General features: G+C 38.3%; 1 protein-coding gene across 2 annotated transcripts; it reads right to left on the bottom strand.

Annotated features, from left to right (window-relative positions):
- Nucleotides 1-340: 340 nt before the first annotated feature.
- On the bottom strand, nucleotides 341-18,708 carry LOC121263655 (protein HUA2-LIKE 3-like). Of its 2 annotated transcripts, none has more exons than XM_041166680.1 (11): nucleotides 18,250-18,708; nucleotides 17,677-17,759; nucleotides 9,703-11,844; nucleotides 8,728-9,178; nucleotides 3,573-3,681; nucleotides 3,351-3,463; nucleotides 3,046-3,233; nucleotides 2,487-2,967; nucleotides 1,945-2,371; nucleotides 1,650-1,829; nucleotides 341-783 (listed from the first exon to the last, which is right to left on the bottom strand). In XM_041166680.1, exons 1-11 carry the CDS (start codon nucleotides 18,370-18,372, stop codon nucleotides 758-760), a joined length of 4,323 nt encoding a protein of 1,440 aa, XP_041022614.1. In that variant the 5' UTR covers nucleotides 18,373-18,708; the 3' UTR covers nucleotides 341-757. The 2 variants fall into 2 exon arrangements, with proteins under 2 accessions (XP_041022614.1, XP_041022615.1); XM_041166681.1 differs by having other exon boundaries at nucleotides 1,656-1,829.
- Between the last annotated feature and the right edge of the window lie 1,498 nt (nucleotides 18,709-20,206).

Below are 20,206 nucleotides of genomic sequence, written 5' to 3'. Positions count from 1 at the left end.
GTAACAATATAGATTTTACCTCTTTTGCAGCTCTATTTTAAATTAAGGATATTTTTTATAAAACAAGTTAAAAAATAGTTATAAGAACATTATTATTTTGTAAAAATATGCTTAATTTAAAACAAAACTGTAAAAGGAATATAAAAAGGATTGTGCACATTCATTCCATCAGAACTAACAATAGAAGTCTACTGGCAATTTCACAATGCTTTCTTGACATCAGCCTGCGCCCACCGAAGGCAATGAAACAGTATAGGATGAGCAAAGGAATACCTCAGTGTAAGAAATTAGTACTTATTTGCAGAAAAATGAAAATTTTTTGGGTATTTTCAACTGGCCCAAAATTATATATTGATAAAATTCCTATGACGGGCTTCCAAGAGAAAAAAAAATAGCTATAAATTTTGAATAGGATGGGGAAAAAAACAAAAAACAAAAGAAAAATGACTGCCTATAGTATGTTACAGCTCTCCAAAGTCTCTACAATGACCGTCTTCTGCTCTGCATTTGCAGAAGGGAGAACAGTTTACATTATATACATATTGAGCATGCCAACATGCCATTCTTCTGTACTAAACCCTCTTCTGAAGATCTCTGCCTTGTAGTAAAGTAAATGTTTCGGGCAATCCGACAACCCAGATAAAAAATGGGTCATGCCTTACAGCTATGACCAGCAATGTGAGCACTCCTATGTAATATTAGTCACAGAGATGGAGATATGACAATGGCATACCAGTCTCAGTAGCTAGATCAAATTTCATCTTGGCCGCCAAAAGCTTGGACCTGAAAAACAAAACATAATGAGGATATCCATTCCACAGAAATTAGCAACCGACCTACATACAATACAATGCTGTATCAGTAACTGGCAATCCAGTTATGGTAAAGCTGATAGCACTGGCAAAGAGATGCAAATGCCAAATAAAAAAACTGAGCCCCAATTTAAACTCAACCTATCAGCCACTTAGGGTTCTTCACTTCCAAAAAGGTATTTTTTGTATTCCCTTTTGTCTGTACAATTAAGATTCAAGGCATGTAGGTAAAAGTCATTTTGAGTATCCTCTGCTTTCTGAGTGGGCAAAAGAATTAATTGTCAACATATTGTTAAAAAAGTAGCTTTTTCTTCTTTATTTTTCTCCTTGCTCTCTTCGTTTCAGTAACACCCCACTCACCCAAGCAGTCCCCAGCCACCCAATTCAGCCATTGCCATGCCAGTGCGACCCTTACTGTCCCCATCCCAGCCCTTTCCTGGCTGGATCTCCTCACTTGACAAGCCAATCTCACTCTCTCCCTCTCAGCCAGTCACTGCATACTCCACCCCCACCCTTGACCAGTTGTCTTGGCCATCACCCCTCACTGCAGCAAAAATCGCCTCTAGCCAGCACACCCAGACACTCATACCAAACCCCATTGGCAACACCAATATAACTGTTAACGTCTAATCGTTGCCCTAAAACAATACAGCCACGCCCATACCATAACATTACTTTATCACAAGTTCAACCAAGCCCACTAGCAATGCTTATATCTGGCAAGATTTTAACCAAACATGCTCCCCCATCTCAACATAATCCTTTGTCACCTACGTCAACAACCGTTTACCTTTTGCTTACTCTAATTAAATATGTTTCAAAGAAATAATAACACACCTCTACCTGCCACTGGAATTGGACCATCAAATGGAGGTCTAAAAGGTATGGCATTTCTGTGGTTCATTGTCCGAGGGGGAAATCTCCATCCTTGGCCTGGCAGTCCTGTGGGCTCACATAGAGGACCATCAAATGGAGCAGGTGCATAAGACATTTTGCCTTTGTCAGGATATCTTGGACCTAGGTGGAGGGAAGAGCATGAAATGTTAATCAAAAGATTTCAAGAAAATGTCAAAGCAGAAAATAGCATTGCCCACAGAACCCAGCTTCCAGCATCTGCACTTTAGAACCTTACCAGAAAAAGGAGGTGCAGCAAACCTCCAGCGCTCATGAAGCTCATAGGGGGGCGGTTTCGTTCTCTCGTGGTTATTATATGAATTCTCTCTATCAAAATTCTGCACATGGAATCTGTTGGAGTAGGAAGGTGGCAGGGCATCCCTCCGAGGCCTTACACGCTGGTCTCCTTGAAAATAAGAAAACTGATTTGATGGTGCAGGATGAGGTGGATGTACAGTGTAGCCCTTATCACACAAGGAATCACCATTAGTTTGTCGTCCATTATTCACTGGTTGTATAGAAAAATTGCTGAAAGAGCAAGAGGTGGACTCAGGCATCAGCATTTGAGGATCTCTAAAATCAGGAGAACAATAACGTATTGTTTGATCAACTCTTGGTGGAACAGGTTGCAGAGACCCAGATTGGACTAAGTTGTCTCGCATATTCTGCTTGCTCATACACAAATTAAAAAAACCAAAAAACAAAAGAGCACATAGTGAGTTAACTTCTTCTATATTAAAATCCAAACAAAAGAAAAGACAACCAAGAACAGGGATGCACATGTGTCTCCATGTAAAGCTGTGAATCAGCACCACTGGTATAGGGATCAGTCATAACAGACAGAGGGGGGATAGGGGGCGGAGGAGGCGGTGGAGGTGGAGGTGGAGGTGGAGGGGACGACGGTAGTGGTGGCGATGAAGGAGGCACATCCTGAGGTAGTGGGGGAGCAAAGGGCAGTGGAACATGCCGGTCACACTGATCATGCAAAGTCTGTACAGCAATGACTTCAGCAACATGGAAAGATGAACTTGTTTCGACTTCACAAGCAGGAGCCACATCTTCCATTTCAAGCTCACCATCAACTTCTTCCAAGATATGTCTATGTTTTTCAATTGCAGGGATTGATTCACGTTCTTCATGGGATTCAAAATTATGCTCGGGAGTGACCGCCTCAAAACGTTCTCCGTCAGAATCACTTCCTTCATTGTCATCCTTAAGCATACGGGGCATACAGAACCCGGGAAGCTGAAAGCTTGAATTGCTGCACATCATGAAAAATCTCAAAATAGAGTATTTATGAGATTAAGATGGAAATAAAACAGATAGAGCAAATTCAAACCTTCCATATTCGTCGACAAGCATACCCTCCATTTCTCTAACAGGATCATCTAAAGCCCTTTCTGTCCTTGAAGAGCGCCGAGAGTAGGGACCAGCAGATGATGAACTGCTAAGAGATTCCAATTCTCGCAAATGGTAACGTACAATGGATTCTGGAAGAATCTTCCTTTCCAACCAAAGTCTCAAAACCTAAACCAAAAGAGGAAGGGCTAAAGCAGTAAGCCAAAAATGCACCGCCAAGAAAAAAAGATAAGGATGCCATTTAACACAACTCCTTTCTTCTTATTTCAAAAGAATTTCACTTGCCCTGAGACACTGCTTGCGATTTTCATGAGCCGTATTTCCAGGAGGAGCAGCAGCTGACAATAAGCGTTGCAGCACTGCTTGGAAAGCAGAAGGGTAAATACCACCAACATCACCTGAAAATTCGAAGTGAGTTTTAACACCAATGAATCCCACACAGATAATTGCATCTTGTTAATCAGTTTTCTTAAGGATAGTGTAAGATAACAATAGATTGATAATTACCTTTCAAGCCTCGAGAGCATTGTGTAATAGAATCTACAAGGAAGAATAAGTCCACTCTTCGATGTAAGCTTGACTCTGTCTCCAAATTAAGGACAAGAATTTCCACCACCTAATAAATAAAAAATATATATATATACACATATATAAGAAATGTATTAAAAAAAAAAAGCACACAGTACATGCTTAAACCTCAAATGCAACCTAAAATTGAATGCAAAGAAAGACCATGCAGTGGTTAGCCAAGGCCAAGAGAACCCTTCAGATACCACATGATGAATTTTAAAGAAGCACAGTTGTGAAAGCAGACAAACTTGATCAATGGTGTAAACATGAAATGTCATCTTCGTTTCTGTCCTCTAGAAAGGGTTCAATGTATTTAACAATCTAGGTGCACTTAATAAAATTCACATAAAAATTCTTAGTCCACATAAAAGTAAGGCTGAAAAAGCATTCAACAAGAATATGCTCAAGCAACAAGCTGTAAAGAGAAAAATCAGTAAACAAAATCAGGGGGCAATACATTTGATAGTGACGGTAAATTATTCTATAGAAAGAAATAGCCAAAACAGCCCAGCAAGCTGCTCAATCTCAGAGACCTTATCAGCCATTTTGACAAGTAACATAAGTTTTATTGAATAGAAAAAAGTGTTATCCCAATTTACAGGGATATAGGATAATAAATTAATAATTAAAAGCTTTGGAAAGCTACAAGTGATCACCTACAATATCTCTTCCCACATAAACCCCTCTTCATTGATAATCCTAGCATCCTCTGCTGGAGGAAAGAGAATAACCAAAACATGAAAAGAGCAACGGTTTCAATACGTAAATATATCTCATATACCAGATGCCCAACAAGTGTATTAAATTACTCCAAGAAAGCGAAAGCTTATGCAATATATCTCAACCACCTAACCTTGTCTCCATTTAAGATTCCAATGCACTTGCCTCCTTACTAAAGACAGAACTAAGTAGATTTAAAGCCTATCTATTCAAGGCAGTTCACGTGAACCTGGGCATATGCAGTGTATGTCCATACACATACACATGCACCCATAAAACTAGAGAGCTGACATGTAAACCAAAACTCCACTTAAACCTCATAACTTAAACTCAAACCTGACATACCAATTGACTACTCACACAGAACTAAAGCATTTGGTATAGAACACCTGTAAGAAATGTTTTCAGAGAGCTTATTGGTTCATAATCTGGTTTTCAACATAGATGGCAGAGCAGTTAGCTTTATATCTCTAAGTTCATCCAATGAGCATTCCTTGTATTCAGAGTTCCGATCGTTCCTTTCCCTCCAAATGCACTGCAGAGGACATATGGGAACTATCTTCCATATTGCAACAATTTGAGGGATGTCATGTAGACCTTTCCAGCTGGCAAGGAGATCAACCACTATCCCAGGCATAACCCATGCTAGCCCCACTCTACTGAATATGTCATCCCATAGGGCCCTAGCCACCTCATAGTGAAGAAGCAAATGATCCACTATCTCTCCACTTCTCCTAAACCTCCAACACCAGTCAGTTACTATGATCTGTCTTTTCTTAAGTTATCCATGGTCAGAATTTTCCCTAAAAAAGCAGTCCAAATGAAGAAAGCAGCCTTAAAAGGCGCCTTACTCCTTAAATACTCCTCCAAGGAAAAGAACTGTAGTGCTGACTAGTGAGACCTCACAGAATGAGAAAACAAAGAATTTCCCTTTCCTGGAAGCAATCTTTCTTTCTTTTTTTTCTTTTTTTTTTTTTTTTTTATAAGTAAACGATTGTATTAATAAGAATAGGCATAGCCCAAATACACAAGATGGTATACAAGAGGTAACACGTATCTAGGAAGAAGAAATGGAAACAAGAAACTCATGAAAAACAGGGCCATTAAAATCTACAGCTATGGCCCCATAGAAATAAAGTTCTAACAAAAGGAGATCTAAGTTCCTCTAATGAGCGCTCCTTGTCTTCAACCGTCAGGTCATTTCACTCCTGCCATAAGCACCAGAAAATACAAATCAGAATCATCTTCCACACGGTTGTGATTCGTGGAATACCTCATAGATTTGTCCAACTGGCCAAAAGTGCAACCACTATGTCAGGCATAACCCAAGCTATCTCTAATCTGCAGAACACACCATCCCTTAATGCTCTAGCAATCTCACAATGAAGTAGAAGAAGATCCACAATCTCACCACTTTTCTTGCACATGCACCACCAATCTACTATGATCACCCTATGTTTCCGTAAGTTATCCATCATCAAAATCTTACCCAGAGAAGCTATCCAAGCAAAAAATGCCTCTTTGGGAGGCACCTTATTTCGCCAAATCCTTCTCCATGGAAATTGATTGTTCTATGACCGTGTGAGACTTACCTTTACCTACGGGTACCCACAACAACGTGTCAGGTCCTTAAGTGCTCGGTCTCATGGAGTACATAAGACTAAAAAAGTCCTCAAACCTGCCAACTTCTCAATCTTGGGCCACCCTACTAAAGTTGTGTTCCATTGGACTTGATCACCAGATATCACCATAAAATCAGCCACTAAAGCTTCTTTCTCGCATGCAACCCGGAAAACTGAAGGGAGTGAGTCTTTTAGGGCATTGTTTCCATACCATAGATCGCTCCAAAATTTTATTCTAGAGCCATCTCCCAACACGAATTTAGTATGACAAGTAAAAACCCCCTAGCCACGTCTAATGTGCTTCCAAAATCCCACTCCATAAGATCCACTTACCTCTAGTGCACCCAACCCCCCCCCCCCCCCCCAAAAAAAAAACAACAACAAACCTCCATATTTGCAGTCAATCCCTGACTTCCATAAGGCTTCCGGTTCTATATTATATCACCATTACTTATAAAAAAAAATTATATCGCCACAACCATTTCCTGAGTAAGGCACAATTGAAAATCATCAGATTCTAATTCCCCACCCACCAGAAGAGATTGGGGAGCATACCTTATCCCACTTGAACAGATGGAATTTGAAATCATCCCCCATGTCACTCCAAAGGAAATCACGATGAAGTTTCTCAATCTAAGTCGTCACACTTGCTGGAATTGGGAATAAAGATAAAAAATACGTCGGTAAATTAGACAGTACTTTTGATTAAGGTGATCCTAGCACCTTTGGACAAGTACAGTCTCTTCCAACTTGCCAATCTACGTTCAATCTTCTCAATCACTGTATCCAAGATTGATTTAGCCGTTGAGGCAGCCCCCAACGGAAGACCAAGGTAATTCATGGGAAGAGAGGAACCTTACATTCAAGAGTGTTAGCCAACTGCCGAATGTTGCGAACATTACCAACTGGCACCAACTCTGATTTGTCAAAATTCACTTACAAACCTGATGCCGCTTCAAAATAGAGTAGAAGTGCCCTCAATGGCCAAATTTTATTTTGTTCTGCCTCACAAAATATCAATGTATCCCCTGCAAACAACAAGTGAGAAATGTTAAAGAGTACCCCTATTGGGGTCACCAACCGAGAATCTAGCCACAAAGCCACTGCTAACCAAAGATGAGATCATTCTGCTAAGCACCTCCATAACAATGACAAAGACGAGTGGGGACAAAGGATCCCTTTGTCTTAAGCCTCGGGAGCTATTAAAGAAGCCAACTAGATTGTCATTCACCCAAACTGAAAACTTCACCGTTGATATGCACCATTTGATCCACAAATCCACACCTCTCCAGCAAGTAAACTAGGAACTCCCAATTAACATGATCCCTTCTCCATATCCAACTTACATTTTGGGGCTTTGTAATAATCTTCCCCAATACCTCCCTCCCCTAGGCAGTTTGCAAGCACCTCAGAGATAAACTTATACATTCACAAGACTAATGGGCCGATAATCCTTTACCTCCGATACCCCAATCTTATTAGGAATCAGTGCAATAAAAGTGGCATTCAGGCTTTTCTCAAATTTTCCAACCGAGAACAATTCCTAGAACACCTTCATTAGATCCTCCTTCACCACATCCCAACATGATTGGAGAATCCCATAGAAAATCCATCTGGACCAGGTGTTTTGTCTTTGAACATTCTCCTCACCACACCATGAACCTTCGTCTCCTCAAAGGGCCTCTCCAACTAAGAGGCATTTTGCAGCTCAATAGACTCAAAAACTAGTCCATCAAGCTTTGGCCACCACCCCACTTGCTCGGTAAGCAAGTGTTCAAAAAAATCAGCAACATGTTCTTGGATCACAGGGGCCTCCGTACAAGCCACACCATATATGTTCAACATCTCAACAATATTGGTTCTCCAATGAGAAATGGCCACTCTATAAAAGAACTTTCGTGCTTCGATCCCCTTCTGTCAACCACAATGCTCTAGATTTTTGGCTCCAAGAGATCTCCATCTAATTCTGAAACCAACTCTGACCTCCAAGATAACTCTTCCAATGAAATACTGTCCAGGAAACAGTATAATCTCCCAAGTGAAATGGCCCCTTTGACAAACTAGAACTTTCCCTATGCATCACTCAACTCACACTTAACAAAGAAATACACATGGACTAAAACTCCCCAGTAATGAAGAGTGAAGCAGAAGAGGGCCCATATGGCAGTAAACCAAATAGGTTTTTTGTCCCTATTATTCTCAAGTTACATGCAAGAACCCTGGATTGATGTCATGCAATAATACATATCACATTTTACTTCCACAACATGCTAAAACTATACTCCCCTTGTGGAATATTTTTGCATCCCCCCTTCCCTTTTTGTTACATTTTGGATCATCCCATCTAATAATTTTTCAAATCAATTAAAAAAAACCAGGGCTGATCAAATCTCCAAGCTAATTTTTGCATAGACATGATATCATAGACACAAAGAAGATAATTGTAGTTCATCAAAAGCATAGCATCCAATTATCTACTTCTAGCAACTACATTCCAATGCTGAATTATTCAAAGTATAATGTAAAAACTAATTTGTTTACCCCATCCCAGACAGAATTGTCACCTTACACAGTCAATTGCCTGACATAAGTTGGCAGGCCAAAAAAAAAACAAAGGATACACTTTTTAAATAATATCCTTTCAAATTCAATTGAAATATCACTCGTCAAAAAAAGTTTGAAATATGAACAATTTAACCAAGTACTGAAATGAAAAATTATATAGGAGATTTAGAATGTCATCATCCTACCTTAGCAGCCACACCAAACTTTGCACAGTCAATAGCTATGCGGGTTGCTCGACCAATGCTCTCCTTCGTCCTTGTCAATGTTCCAAGCATTGCCTCAAATGATGAAAGTGCAATATGTGCTTCTCCATGCTTGCCTACAGATTTTGGTCGAGTTGTCAATTCTATTTTCTCTTCTTCATCACCAAGTGAAGCAGAAAAAATTTTCTTGTAGTGCAAATTCACATCAGGACTACAACTGCCATTATTGCGAACAAAATTACTACTATCTGAAGTAGAAATCTGGTAGTTTGAGGTATGGGGAGGAGAAGCTTGAGCAAGAGAATCTCCCGCATCTGTAGATGGACTTGACCTAACACCAGAGACATCCTTTTCACCAAAGCGATCATCTGAAAAACAATTAGAACTTGGACCCTCCTGTGTATAATTTTTTACTGCTTTCACATCATCACACCTAAAACAAATAAGTACAAAAGTGATAAACAATAAGAGCAGGAAATACTTTTTTCGTGAGTAAATAAGAGCAGGAAATACTAAAAAGGTTAGATCTAGTTGTAAGAAGAAAAAATAGAGTTTAGATGACATTTAATACTTGGGTCAACAGTCCTCTTCTAAGGCCTTGTTTAAATTCAAAAACCATCTCAACTCATCCCATCTCATCTAATCATTACAACTTTTCCAAACTTTCAATTTTCAAATCCCAAAACAAAAATTATATTAAAAAATTATATTCTAAAAATATTTTATTCAACTTTCATCTCATCTCACCATCCAAACCTCCCCTAAGTTCTCATATTCTTTGAAGACTTCACCTAACAATCAACTATTTGTTATCCCCTATCGCACCCCCCCTCCCCCCCCCCCCCCCCCCCAACAGTGGACGAAAGCCTAATTTATGATCAGGGCAAGGGTCAAAGTGCAGATAGAAAAAGAAAATTGTTGTAAAGCTACACTTGTAAGTATAAAACATATGCTTACATGCCCTTTACTTCACTTTTGTCATCCAGTGTAGGCTCCAAACACTTGTTATCCTCACAACCAACACCCTCTGCACTGCACTGAAGCCCAATGGTACTGTTTCTAGGTGAAGTTTTAACAATCTCATTGGAGCAGGAGACAAGACTCAAACTAATCCCATTGTTTTCTGAAGCATTAACCTCTTTATCAGAAATTCTGGGTTCACAATTGCTCGACTCAATATTTTTCGTATCTCCATCCTTTGGAGGTGACAAAGTATCCGATGAGGCTTCATGGGATAAAGGATTAACCTGTCTTTCATCAAGGTTATCAGACAAATATCCTGGGATTTGAGTTGGATCTGCAGTTCTAACAGCGTGACCACCAAAAGAATTAGAAATATTTATAGCATCAATATGGTGATCTCTGGCATCAGGGAAGACATCCTTGGAAACCTCATACTTTTTGGTCTTAAAAATATCCACAGCTTGATTGCAAAAGTCCACCTTCATTGATGATTTAACACTTTCCTCTGAGATAATTGGATTTAGGCTTGTAGAGAATCCAGAATCACCGACCTGAGTAGAAACAACGTCGAGAGATTCCATACTCGACAAACCCAGACCATTCCCTACTTTGCTTTCCACGGCCATATGAGGGCTTCTCTTCATAGAGGAACTACAAGACCCACCAACTAGAGTCTTCAAGGTTGGTGATGCTTCATCACATGCTTGACCGTCTTCAGCAGCATTAGCTGACATGGCTTCCAGAGCACGATGAAGGCGTTTAGATGGAGGTAAAGCAGCTTCACCATCTACTGAGCAGCCAAATGATTGTTCGTTCCTGCCTCTCCAAGACTCAGTTCTATTTGTCGAATCTTGGGTGCAACGTTTTGAAGTTGACAACATATTATCCAGAGGTTCATTGGCCACAAGTGATTCTCTACCAGCAAAACTATTGTTTTCAACTTTTATATCCATGCTAATCTGCCTTGATAGACTAACTTTAGCTTCCTTCATAGTCTTCTCTTCTGTGTGTGAACAGCTACTGAGCTCCTCCACAGAAGATGATTTTCCCATCCGGACCCTTGCTCGTTTCACCAGAGGCAGGTGCTCATCTCCATCATCCTTTGAGCAACCTTCCTTCACCTGTCCACCTCCTTGCGAATTTAGACTAGCATTCTGCAGCTCAACCTCCAAACCTATCTCCTTGTCCAATGTAACCGGAGGCCCAGCTGTACCATTGGTTACTCGCTTTCTGTTTGGTTTCCTTTTCTTCTTAATGAAAACTGACTTTATTTGGAGATCAAGCCCCTTGCTCAACTCAACATCTCCATCCAAACATTCAACAACCGTGTCAGAGTGCTCAAGTTTACAACCAGACTCTATAGTACTGCCTTCATTTAGACTAAAGGTGTCGGAGTCAACTGTGACAACTTCAACTTCAGAGCCATTTTCTTCAATGCTACCATATGAAACATGTGCAGCAGAATCAACAGCATCAGACTCACACACATTTGGTGATTTTCTGATTCTCTTATTACTTCTTAAAGAACCATCTCGAACTACATTAGCTAATATTTCTCCAGCAGTCTTTCCATCATCCTTACATGGCATCATGAAGCTACGTGATCGACGGGATTCCAGCCTTGATGAGCTTCTAGACCTTTGAGCCTTTATTTGTGTAACACAGCTCTGTGCTTGTGAGAGACTAGATCTTTTCTTTGAAGAGTAAGTACTCAACAAAGGTGTTTCTGTACCCACCACGGTATCGGTAGATTCGTCCTCTAAGGCTGCTTTATTAAGTACAACAAGGGTAGGTGTTTGATCCAAGGTATCCTCAATTGGAAGACATGGCTCATTTTCAGATTTAGTAGAATATGAAGTTTTTAACTCAGAATTAAGAGTCACTTCAGGAGCTTCTGTCTGATCATTTGCTCTAATATTGACCGATAAATCAACTGAATCCCCGCCATTTACTGGTGTCACTTGATCACCAGAGTTCAAAGTGTTGACTTGGACCTGCTTCTTTATATTCTCATAACTATCAATAATCTCTTGTACTGCCCGTAGAAAATCAGAACTCCTGCCATGACGTTTGACCAGAAGAGAGTGCTTCTTCTCTTCAGTAAATTCTTCAACATCAGCAGGATTGCAAAAGCCTCTGAATTAAAAGATATTCATCAGAATGAGTAAAAGTCAAAATCTAAATTCAAATTAGACTTACATAAAGAACACTAATAAGAAGCACAGTGGTTATTAAAATAAACAAACAATGGATGTCCAAGGCAAACATGCAAATTCACCATCACAATGGATCCAACCAAGAGAAAATGTTGACACAGATTAAAAATACATAAAATGTAAATCCCCGATCCCACGATGATCGACTGGAGTTTGAGTCAAGGGATTTGGGATCGGTGAACTGCACTACAGCTGTGCACATCTAATGCAAGATTTCATTTCAGAGAGCGACCTCCAAATCCTCCCTGAGGAACCCAATGGACTCTCTTTTGAGGAAACTAATTGACTTCTTCAATAACACCCGGGATGCCCTGGAAGAAGAGTTCCCATTTGTCGTCGATGTGCATGATCTCAACAGAGGAGTATGTTTGTTCCAGCCCAAGATATGGCTGCTATAGACAGCAGAAATCAATTGGTAGGTTATAAAGGTAGTCATAGTGCTAAGTTCCAAATTGGCCACTAAGTGAAACCGAGCATCACAAGTGATTTTAAGAAAGTTTCAAATTGACTAATCTTTTGGGATTATAGCATATATGTGGCTAGTGCTTTCACAAGGTCATTACATATGGTATCAAAGTCACCTACGAAGGTTAGTCATGCAAACTGGAGAATTGCATGAGATGGACCTGATGAGAACGTCAAGAACTCAAGAGGAGAGAGTTTGTAAAAACCAATCACACACTGGGAATATGAATAACCCACATAGAGTGGATAGATTATAAAGGTAGTCATGGGTGTAATGGCTACTTACTAGGTGAAATTGGGCTTAAAATGTAATTCTAAGAAAGCTAAAACTTTAATAGTCTTATGAGGTTATAACGTAGATGTGGCTAGCGCTTTCCCAAAATCGTCACATATAATCAACCAAACAAAATGAACGTACAAGGTGAAAACCAAACTAGCCACCAAGTGAAAATGTTGATAAAAGTACAAGAAAGATAAACGGTGGGAGGGACCAGTACGATGAAAAGCTCATAGATGAAAGTCCAATAGGATGACCTATAAATACAAGAAGATGCATTTCAGCAAATATATAATTTTACTTTGTTAAATACATTTCAGCAAATTAGATATACATATATATCTTAACATTCCCAACACAAAATAAATATTCAATATGTCAGGCCAAATAACACAGATATTATAAAAATAACAAATTAGAATGTGCACCCCTGCTAATTCTTCCCACAATAATCTTCTGTCAGAGTCTAGATTAGGCCCATAAACACCTACAAAAGCCCACAAAAAGTTGTTCGACACACTTTTGAACAAGCATGCTACCGTATGCTGCCCAATAAAATCCTCCATTTTCTCCACCACCCTCCTATCCAACATCACCACAACCCCTCTTGACACCCCATTAGAGGCCATATACACCCAATCCACGTGAGAACCACTCCACAAACTGCGTATTATTTTCCTATTAATCGTCTTCATCGGGGAAAACGAACATTCCATGACACAATTTTGGGTTTCATTGGGGAAAATGAACATTCCATGACACAATTTTGGGTTTCATTGGGGAAAAGCCAACCCCTTCCCTTTCAGCCTTACCCTGCTGGAACTACCCTCCGAGTTCATCGACCATATCAATCTTTTAAGCTCCGGCAGTTTCTTTGATTCCCCTTTCCTTTTTTGTTGGTGCCCCACTTCGATAGCTGTAAGTAGAGCCACGAACTGCTCTTCGTACCCTTCACACTCAATCCCCACCACTTTTTGGATCTCTTCCACCTTATGGAAAACCCACTCTGAGGCTTGAACTAGAAAGAAGAAATTCAGTGGAGTTGGATTGCCCATCCTACCTAAGGGCTCTGTCATGCGGTGGTTCCCCCGTAATAAAAAAAAAATGAGATGAGATGAGAAATTCTCAAAGCTTCTCACAATTTCCTTCTCAAACATCACTCAAACACAAACACTTTTCAATTTCAAATCTTCAACTTCTTCATCTAATCATTACAACTTTTACAAACTTCATAACAAAACACAAAAATCAATACAACTTATTCAAACTTCAAAACACAAATTATATTAAAAAATTATACTCAAACAACTTTTTAACTTTATAATATTTTTATTCAATTTTTTCTCTCCCCTTTCTCAAAACCCAATAAAACATCTTAACTCAAACCAGTTCACTGCTATTCACAGAATTCTAAGATACTCCAAGTGTCCAAACGAGCCCCAAGACTTCAAACTTATTTGAAAAATGCTACTCAAGTAAGTAATAGGATCATGCCCTTGATTTTGAAGATAAAATATTAAGCTTTTCTCAAATGATTTTTCAAGTCATATGATATTTGGTGTGGTGATCGAGCCCTTAATAGGGTGTTCCCACTATTTTTCATTGGTTTCTAATCAGCATGCATATGTTTCTGATTTGCTAGTGCATTATAACGAATCCTTTCAGTGGGATGTTTATTTTACTAGAGCTGTACAGGATTGGAAAATTGATGAAGTTTCAGCTTTTTTCAAGTTTTTATACTCTTTGAGACTTGGTGGTAATGATGGGGGTAGGATGTTGTGGAAGTCCAAGGGGAGTAAAAAGTGTAAGGTTCGTTCGCATTATAAGCTGTTGATTGTTCAGCATAGTCCTTTTCCTTGGAAGCGTATTTGGAGGTTTCACATGCCTTCCAAAGTCGCTTTTTTTTTTTAGAACTGCCTCTCTTAGGAAGATTCTGACGAAAGATAATTTGAGGAAGCGCGGTCTCATTGTTATGGATTGGCGTTCATGTCTAACAAGCATGGGGAATTTGTGGATCAATTACTTTTGCATTGTGAGGTGGCAAGGGCTTTGTGGGATGGAGTTTTTAGTAGAACTAGGTTGGCTTGGGTGATGTCTTTGAGAGTGGTTGATCTTCTTGCATGTTGGAACGGGCTATATGGTTGTAATTTGTGAGATAGAGAGATTGTATTAGTGAAGTGCTTGTAATTTTGTACAAACACATTGAAATCTATTATTTTCGCTCCAATGGATGTAGGCAAATTGCCGAACTACTTACATATTGTCTCTATCTTGTGTTTGGGTGTGTTTCTAGGTGGTTCTGGCACAATAGACATTGGATCATTAGCTAGTATCTTCAAATGGGATGGCATTATGGAGAAAATAGAAAAAGTGTAGCATATTGGAAGTGTCTATATTTTTCAAAAGAGGCTTGCTCAAGAGTACTGTCTGTTTTTTTAATTAAATAAAAATGAGTACTCTATCTAGCGTACATACTTTTGTACCTCTTTCCTATCCTAGTAGGTGTGGCAAAGTGTATTGAGAGGCTTCAAAGAGACTTCTATGGGGTGGAATGGAGGGTGAGCCTTCATAGCTATTATGCTAAAAATAACTTTGAAAGGGCAAGCAGGTAAGAAAGAAACAGCAGCTTTGGCAAAAGCTCATCATTGACTAAAGATGCATTCCCACATACAAAACACTATTTTTCTCAGCCATCCAAACTCCCTTAACCTTAAGAGTCCTTGATTGCTAATTTTAAAGCATGGCTTTATATCGATGTGAAAGACTGCTACTTCCTTAGTACCTTATGTTATTTGCTTCACCAATCACTTTTGTAGAAAAACAATGTTGGCTCTAGCTTTGGTCATTCTTTTGTCATATTGGCTTCTCTATTAACACGCATGTGACATTAGATAAGCAAAATAATAATTTCATGGTCAATTGGTCCATTATATGTGCTCTGATTCCTCTAGAGGTTTGGAAATCAAAAACGTGCTTGTGTATAATTCGCGTGGCATAATGCAACAAAAAGAGGGTCTTTACAAAAATTGGTGGTGGAAGCAAAGTATGGGAGTTTGTGAAGCGGATTGGAGATGGTCATTTTCGCTTTGTCTTCCTCGGCCATCTTGGCCTACCTATTTCAAGAGAAAGCATCCATAAAAGATAGCATCCTATGTATAGCAATGTTGTCCACGAAACAGTGTTCGAACTCGTTCAATGGGCATTTTCAAAGTAGTGTGTGGAAAAACATTCATGGAGGATGGAGATATTAATCTGGATCTATGAGATAAGTGAGAGACAAGTCTAGAATCAAGTTATGTGATAATGTGCGGTGTGGAGGTTAGGCCCTAAAAGAAATCTACCCAGAACTACATAATACTCTTCTTGCAAGAGACTTCAGTGACTGAATTTGTCCACACTTCAGTGACTGAATTTAATTAAAAATAATGATATTTAAAAAAAGAGAGAATGAGGAGACATATTTAAAGTTACAAAGACATTAAAATTATATAAATACCTTTTGGATTTTAGAATTAATTAAATACCATCTAGATTTAAAATTTACAAAAATTCCATCCATACTAAAGAAAATCACAAAACGGCCACTAAAGCAATCCAAAACGGGATAGGGCCTGAAATGCTAATTACGGCCGGAATTTGACCGGAACAGACCGGAATTTGTAATGAAACAAAACGAGGAGGTATAGTGTACCAGGTACTACAACAAAATGGAAAATTCCAGCCATGGAACGGAATTGAAAACTATGGGCAGAACAAGGAACCCTCAAGAGTAGCATTCTTTGTATGGACAACAGAAATAGGGAAGATCCTAATGGTGGAGAACCTGGGGAAGGGGCACATGATGGTGATAGATTGGTGTTGCATGAGTGAGAAGTGCGGAAAAATTATTGCTTCACTATAAAGTTGCTAGGGCCTTGCAAGCAGTGATCTTCCAACTTCTTGGGACAAGATAGGTAATTTCAATTCAAGTGGTGGATCTAATGGCAGCTTGGGGAGGTACACCGAGCGGAAACATGGACATAGATGTCAAGAGAACCGAGGATGTCTTGTATGTGCATAATGCGAAGTATTTGGTGGGAGGATAGCAACTGAAACTTCGAAGTATTTGGCATGAGAATAACTATTTTGCTGTATAAGCAGACTACCACAAAGCAAACAACGAAAGACCAATCCAGATTCAAAATTCCAGATTTTCCTTCGCCAATCAAGCGCAGGACATACTACTAATTGATTCCAGACAAGTCCGGGGAATGCTTTTTATATAATAAAACGTAAAGCAAGCATGTTGTCTTGTTCTTTGTTGCGAATTGGGACCGGTCCATAACAATCCTTGCTTTGCATCTTTTATAGATTTTCCTGTACTTACTATGTTACCCATCCTTAAAATAGGCATCCCCATTGTAAACCCCCAATGTGCTTGGGATGCACCCATCTTTTTTTTCTAGTCTCCATTTATTTTCCCACTAGAAGTTAAATGGCCTAGAACAGCTTTTGACAATCCAGCAAAAAACAAATAGCCCATTCAAAATTGGTAAACTACATTTAATATATATATAGTTCAATGGTACCTTCAGGATATGATGAACCCATTCATTTCAGTTAAGGTGAAAATGAGTATCGTACGCCTTTATAGTTCATTGGTACCTTCAAGATGTGACGAACCCATTCATTTCAGTTAAGGTGGAAATGAGTGTCGTAGGCTTGATTAAAGCTGTCAATATGTATAGATACGCAAATTATATTGCAACACTATGAAAATACTACACCTCGCTTTGAAACCTCTTCTACTTCTCATTTAACAGTGATAAAAAAGTAAAGTCTAGAATCCTGACCAAGAAATTTTCCACCCTGCTACACATAACTGAAAAGAGCAGGAATTGAAAAGGCAAGAAGGGGGTGGGAAATAGCATTTAACATCACATAAACATTCAACAACATATCATACCAGAATCCCTTCATGACGGTATCAAATCTTATCAAGTGGTATACTGTATTGCTCAGAGTACTTACATCTGTTCCGGCTTGGTGCCAAAGAAGTGGACGACTACTTTTTTCCAATCAGCTGCAAAACCCAAACTCTTTGGCTCCCCTACCTGCCATCAGAAGTCAACGTAATATTCCAAATAAAATAGCCATTCCCCCTAAGCTTAAGGCTTTCCGAAATTGTTTCAAGCAAACTTCACAGCCGAATCAAACAATTCAAACAAACTTTTTTTTATGGGTAAACAATTCAACCCAACTTTTTTTAACGAATCTAAGTGATTTGATCATTTGTATACGGGTAAAACCAAAATCTGAGGCATATACTAACTTATCCTGCAAATCACACCCAATCCAATTGTTTAAAACTAATCAAACCCATAACAAAGTAATTAAAACCTCATAAACATCAAAATTCTAATGTCTTTCTCTTCAAATCCACACCACCACCCAAAAATATCCCAAAACTGCACCACACAAATAAGCTTATAATAGATAATAATATATCACATGCTATCCAAAACCCTAAGTAAGGCATGTACTTCAACAGCGAAATTACACAGAAAAAAAAAACTTTTCAGCGAAATAAAAAGTAGGGCGTACCTTGGCAGGCCACGCAGGAAAGCCTTTAACTTTGGCGAGTACAAGATCACCGACCTTCCATTGCCGGCGCGCCGCAGCTGCCGCGGCTGCTTTGCTAACCCCCTTCCTTCGGCTGGGCGCCATCAGAGACTCGAGCTCTGAACAATCAAATCAGGATAACCGAGTCGATTCAGTCGAACGCGACAGAGAAGAAAACTCCAGAGGCACGCCAAAACAGCCCTCGAAATAGAGCAGTTCGGCACCGGGTACGGAATCCCACTAAGAGATTTGCAGGCATTGAATCACAGAGGGTTTCAGAGAGAGAGAGAGAGAGAGAGGAAACAGTTGAATCCGTAGGAAACCCTAATTTAGAGCACACGGAAAGAGAGAGGGGGGCGCGGGGAGAAAGAGTGGAGTAATGTGATGTGATGTGGTGGTGGAAGAAGGGATTCACAGAGAGAGATATGATTTGGTTGGGTGGTGGGCGGACTTAAGATACGCCGGGGTGTATATTTTGTATTCTCATTTTCACTTTTATTTTTATTAAATTTTGAACGCGCCTCTCAAAAGTTCTATTGCCTTTAAAATTTTATAAAGAATAATTTTTTTTTAGTGTTGGATATAATTTATTAACTCTGTCAATTAAATTGTTATATTATTTTAAGAGTTAGTTTATATATAATTTTTAAATAATACTGTTCATACAAGTCCATATAATTATATCTAAAAAAAAATTTAAAATTACAAATTTTAAGATAATAATTTTTTTTTTATCTATATTTATCAATAGAACTACACACGTAGTTTCCTACTAAATACTGTAAATAAAATTTCTCTTATTTTAATAAGTAAGGTTGGATATAATTTTAGAACGTACTACATATTTTTATTTTATTTATTAAATAAAAATTATTATAAATGATTAATAAATAAATAAATACATAAAAAGTAAAATAAAAATTATTATAAATGATTAATAAATAAATAAAAAGTAAAAATATTTTCATTTTTATGTTGATATATACGGACAAGCCTTTGACATACCATTAAAAAATTTTCTTTACGAGATAGTTTAATTTCCGATTTTTTTAGAAATTAAAACTTTATTATATCGACATTGTGAAGGGTGTCTTTTATATCGACATAATATGAGAAGTGTTTCAATTATAAAATAATCTCATAAAAGTAAATTTATAAGTTGATATGACTTTATATAATATGTTATGTAACGTCACAATAGAAGGTCTAAACCATATTGTCTATATTCTAAAATGATTAGTTAATGATACAATTGAAGTTCTATTGGAACCTTATAAAGAGCAAGAATTTCTTCTTTCTAAATAATGTGAGATCTCATAAACAACCTACCATATTCTTTATCATATAAAATATCACAATCTACCCTATTTAATTCTCGACGTCTTCATCGGGTCAATTCGTTGTAGGTGACACGACTCAAATCTAATATTTTTTGTTAGAACTGTCTCTGATACCATTTGTAACGCCCTATTGAAAGGCCCAAATCACATTATCTATATTCTAAAAGGAATAGTCAATGATACAATTGGAGTCACATTAGAACCTAATAAAGAACAAGAATTTCTTCTTCTCAAGTAATGTGAGATCTTATATACTATCTATCATTACTATTACTATATGGGGTATCACATTAAATTATGCCGATTTGCAAATTTACATTTTTTTTAAAAAAAAAATTGTGGCTAAAACATTTCTCTTCTCAGATAATATATTATTTTCAATCATTTACTATCACAGTATAAATTATAATAATGCTAAATCTCATAAATATGATGAATTATATTTTTTAATAATAAAAATTCACGTGGATAGAACTAATGGTGTGAGGCAACATATCTCGTGCCCTCAATCATAGTGTGACAATCAAGTCAATTTTAGGGAATATGTTCGGTTTAACAAAACTTGATAAAAAAAATTTCAAAAACTTTTTATAATAAAA

Source organism: Juglans microcarpa x Juglans regia, chromosome 4S (genome assembly GCF_004785595.1).
Source record: "Juglans microcarpa x Juglans regia isolate MS1-56 chromosome 4S, Jm3101_v1.0, whole genome shotgun sequence".
Lineage (NCBI taxonomy): Eukaryota > Viridiplantae > Streptophyta > Magnoliopsida > Fagales > Juglandaceae > Juglans > Juglans microcarpa x Juglans regia.
The sequence above is the reverse complement of the archived record's forward strand: the minus strand, read 5'-3'. Positions and strand labels throughout refer to the sequence as shown.

What these genes read in the sequence shown, in the direction of transcription:
- LOC121263655 (XM_041166680.1), bottom strand. Translation starts at nt 18,372, where the DNA reads ATGGCGCCCAGCCGAAGGAAGGGGGTTAGCAAAGCAGCCGCGGCAGCT. An exon ending in CTTGTCGACGAATATGGAAG is followed by an intron (nt 2,968 to 3,045) that starts GTTTGAATTTGC and finishes CATGATGTGCAG; the next exon opens with CAATTCAAGCTTTCAGCTTC. An exon ending in TGCTGCACCTCCTTTTTCTG is followed by an intron (nt 1,830 to 1,944) that starts GTAAGGTTCTAA and finishes CCCTCCACCTAG; the next exon opens with GTCCAAGATATCCTGACAAA.